We start from the raw sequence: 2,880 nt of genomic DNA on the forward strand, positions 1-2,880 counted from the left end.
CATCCCCTGGGCCATGGTCAACCTCAAGAGGTGAGACACTTTGGTCAGTAGAATTCACAGGCATCCCCTGGGCCATGGTCAACCTCAAGAGGTGAGACACTTTGGTCAGTAGAATTCACAGGCATCCCCTGGGCCATGGTCAACCTCAAGAGGTAAGGCCCTTTGGTCAGTAGAATTCACAGGCATCCCCTGGGCCATGGTCAACCTCAAGAGGTGAGACGCTTTGGTCAGTAGAATTCACAGGCATCCCCTGGGCCATGGTCAACCTCAAGAGGTGAGACGCTTTGGTCAGTAGAATTCACAGGCATCCCCTGGGCCATGGTCAACCTCAAGCGGTGAGGCGCTTTGGTCAGTAGAATTCACAGGCATCCTCTGGGCCATGGTCAACCTCAAGAGGTGAGGCGCTTTGGTCAGTAGAATTCACAGGCATCCCCTGGGCCATGGTCAACCTCAAGCGGTGAGGCGCTTTGGTCAGTAGAATTCACAGGCATCCTCTGGGCCATGGTCAACCTCAAGAGATGAGACACTTTGGTCAGTAGAATTCACAGGCATCCCCTGGGCCATGGTCAACCTCAACCTCACTTCTGCGTTGCTTTCGGAACTCGCCCTGCGTGCATTAATGACGTTAAACCACCCCCTCGAGTGTAATATTGCAATTATACAACCCTTAAAACTAAGAAAATCGCTGAAAAAACATTGTTTTAATGACGGATGTAGTCACTACAGTACGACCACAAATGTCCCAAGAAACTAGCTAGCCTAGCCACCGAGTTTGCTGCGCTCTGTGAGAACAGAGCAGCTGAATTCTTTGTTTTTAGGTGTTGAGTGGTGCTCGTTTGAACCACGGCTAGAAGGCTGTTTTCAACCAATCAGATTGCTTCCTCGAAACGACCTGTTGTATAATTGGCGTAAAGAACCCGCTGCGACCGCATGCCCTTACTGAGGTCGACCCCAGGCAGGGTTCGAACCCACAACTTTCCGCATGAAAGGCATAGGCTCTAACCACTACACTATAGGGCGGACCCAGATTTGATGTCCAGTATAATAATCAATTTCTGTGTCCACCCGTCTCTCTCTCTCTCTGTCTCTCTCTCTCTCTCTGTGTCTGTCTTTCTGTCTCCAGTGGGGTAGGTCGTAACTGGGGCTGGGCGTCGGCAGGAAGCAGCATTCTGGCTGAGTTCGGGACCCTGCACATGGAGTTTGTTCACCTGTCATATCTGACTGGGAACCCTGCCTACTATCAGAAGGTGTGTGTGTGTGTGTGTGTGTGTGTGTGTGGTGGGGGGGTGTGGGGGTGTGGGGGGGGTGGGGGGTGGGTGTGTGTGTTAAAATTAACGTTTTATTTCAACTCACCCAATTACTAGTAGATGATGACTAACAACATGTTGGTCTTAATAGTCAGAGGACACAGTATCGTATTAAAATGGTGGTTAGAGAAGATTGTAAAGTGACGGTTTGAAGTTAAAACAGTCCTATAATAGTTAAAACAAAAGCATTACGTTTCTTCTTTGTGTCCATGAAAAAAATATGTACAGGAAGTGAAGTTCACTTATGTGGTGAATAGTGGAGATTTCACATCAACTATTTTTGCTCTTCTTGAAAATAAATGACCTTTTTTATTTTTAAGGACACCGGGTTGAAAGACCTTGTTAATGCTAGTGGTGTTCTGATGAGAACATGAGATCTAGGTCATTCATTGACTGTATATGAGCTCAGCCAAGGCTGACATTTTGATAAGCGCTGAACCAACATTGCTGATGTTTTGTCGCAATATAAACTCGCCTAAGTGTCGGCTGGCTTCAGAAACATTACACAGCAAGTGAAACATCTCCCCACGCTCTGTGCTTGTGTTAATGTCGGACCGTGCGCGTGGGGTGTGTGTGTGCGCGTGTGGGGTGTGTGTGTGTGCGCGTGTGTGGGGTGTGTGAGCGTGTGTGTGTTCCCTGTCGCCCAGAGGAATGACATATTTGTTTATGCTCTCATTACACTCTGTAATGTGAGCGAGCCATTACCATGTTTCATCCTGATGGAAAGACCAGCGCTCACAAACACTGGCTCTCAAAGAGGGTCACCTACAGAGACCAGAGACTGGCTCTCAAAGAGGGTCACCTACAGAGACCAGAGACTGGCCCGCATTAATACAGCATCCTCTCAAAGAGGGTCACCTACAGAGACCAGAGACTGGCCCGCATTAATACAGCATCCTCTCAAAGAGGGTCACCTACAGAGACCAGAGACTGGCCCGCATTAATACAGCATCCTCTCAAAGAGGGTCACCTACAGAGACCAGAGACTGGCCCGCATTAATCGATGTAATCGATAATAAGACGTCTTTCTGTTTTGTTATCTTTACAATACACCAGCGAAAATAGTGAAAACAGCAAATCTATGCAACGTGCTTCTCGATTATTCAATTAATCTAAAAAATAACATTTTATTCACAAAACAAAAACAAAAGTTGCATGTTTTAAGTGTTCTTGTCTCCGTGTTGCAGGTGATGCACATCCGTAAGCTGCTAGCCAAAATGGACCGCCCCAACGGACTGTATCCAAACTACCTGAACCCTCGCACCGGCCGCTGGGGACAACGTGAGTATTTTGTCTTTGGCAGTGACACACATCGTGAAGAAAGGATGATTTGGTTCACAGATGGGGAGGGGCCGGGGGGGATTCTATTAGTTTTTTTTTCTTTAAAGATTCATCTAACCGACTCAAATTGAGTCGGATAGATTTATCTCCGTTTTCATTTGGTTCTTCTTTGGTTCAGGCGGTGCTAAATGAAAAGCCACGATAACAGTCTGGGTGTTTTGAATTGAACCCTTCTCATTTGTTTTGGCATGGGTGTTTTGAATTGAACCCTTCTCATTTATTTTGGCATGGG

The 2,880-nt window shown here is 47.1% G+C and overlaps 1 protein-coding gene across 1 annotated transcript; it reads left to right on the forward strand.

The window, feature by feature from the left end:
- Positions 1–244: 244 nt before the first annotated feature.
- LOC306917758 (mannosyl-oligosaccharide 1,2-alpha-mannosidase IB-like) lies at positions 245–2,588 on the forward strand (the record flags this gene model as incomplete). Its single annotated transcript, XM_079530669.1, has 3 exons — positions 245–274; positions 1,124–1,247; positions 2,495–2,588. Coding segments are annotated over exons 1-3 (235 nt in total), but the record flags the coding sequence as incomplete, so codon positions are not given.
- Positions 2,589–2,880: the final 292 nt, after the last annotated feature.

The sequence above is a fragment of the Electrona antarctica genome (assembly GCF_951216825.1).
Source record: "Electrona antarctica genome assembly, contig: scaffold_1173, whole genome shotgun sequence".
Lineage (NCBI taxonomy): Eukaryota > Metazoa > Chordata > Actinopteri > Myctophiformes > Myctophidae > Electrona > Electrona antarctica.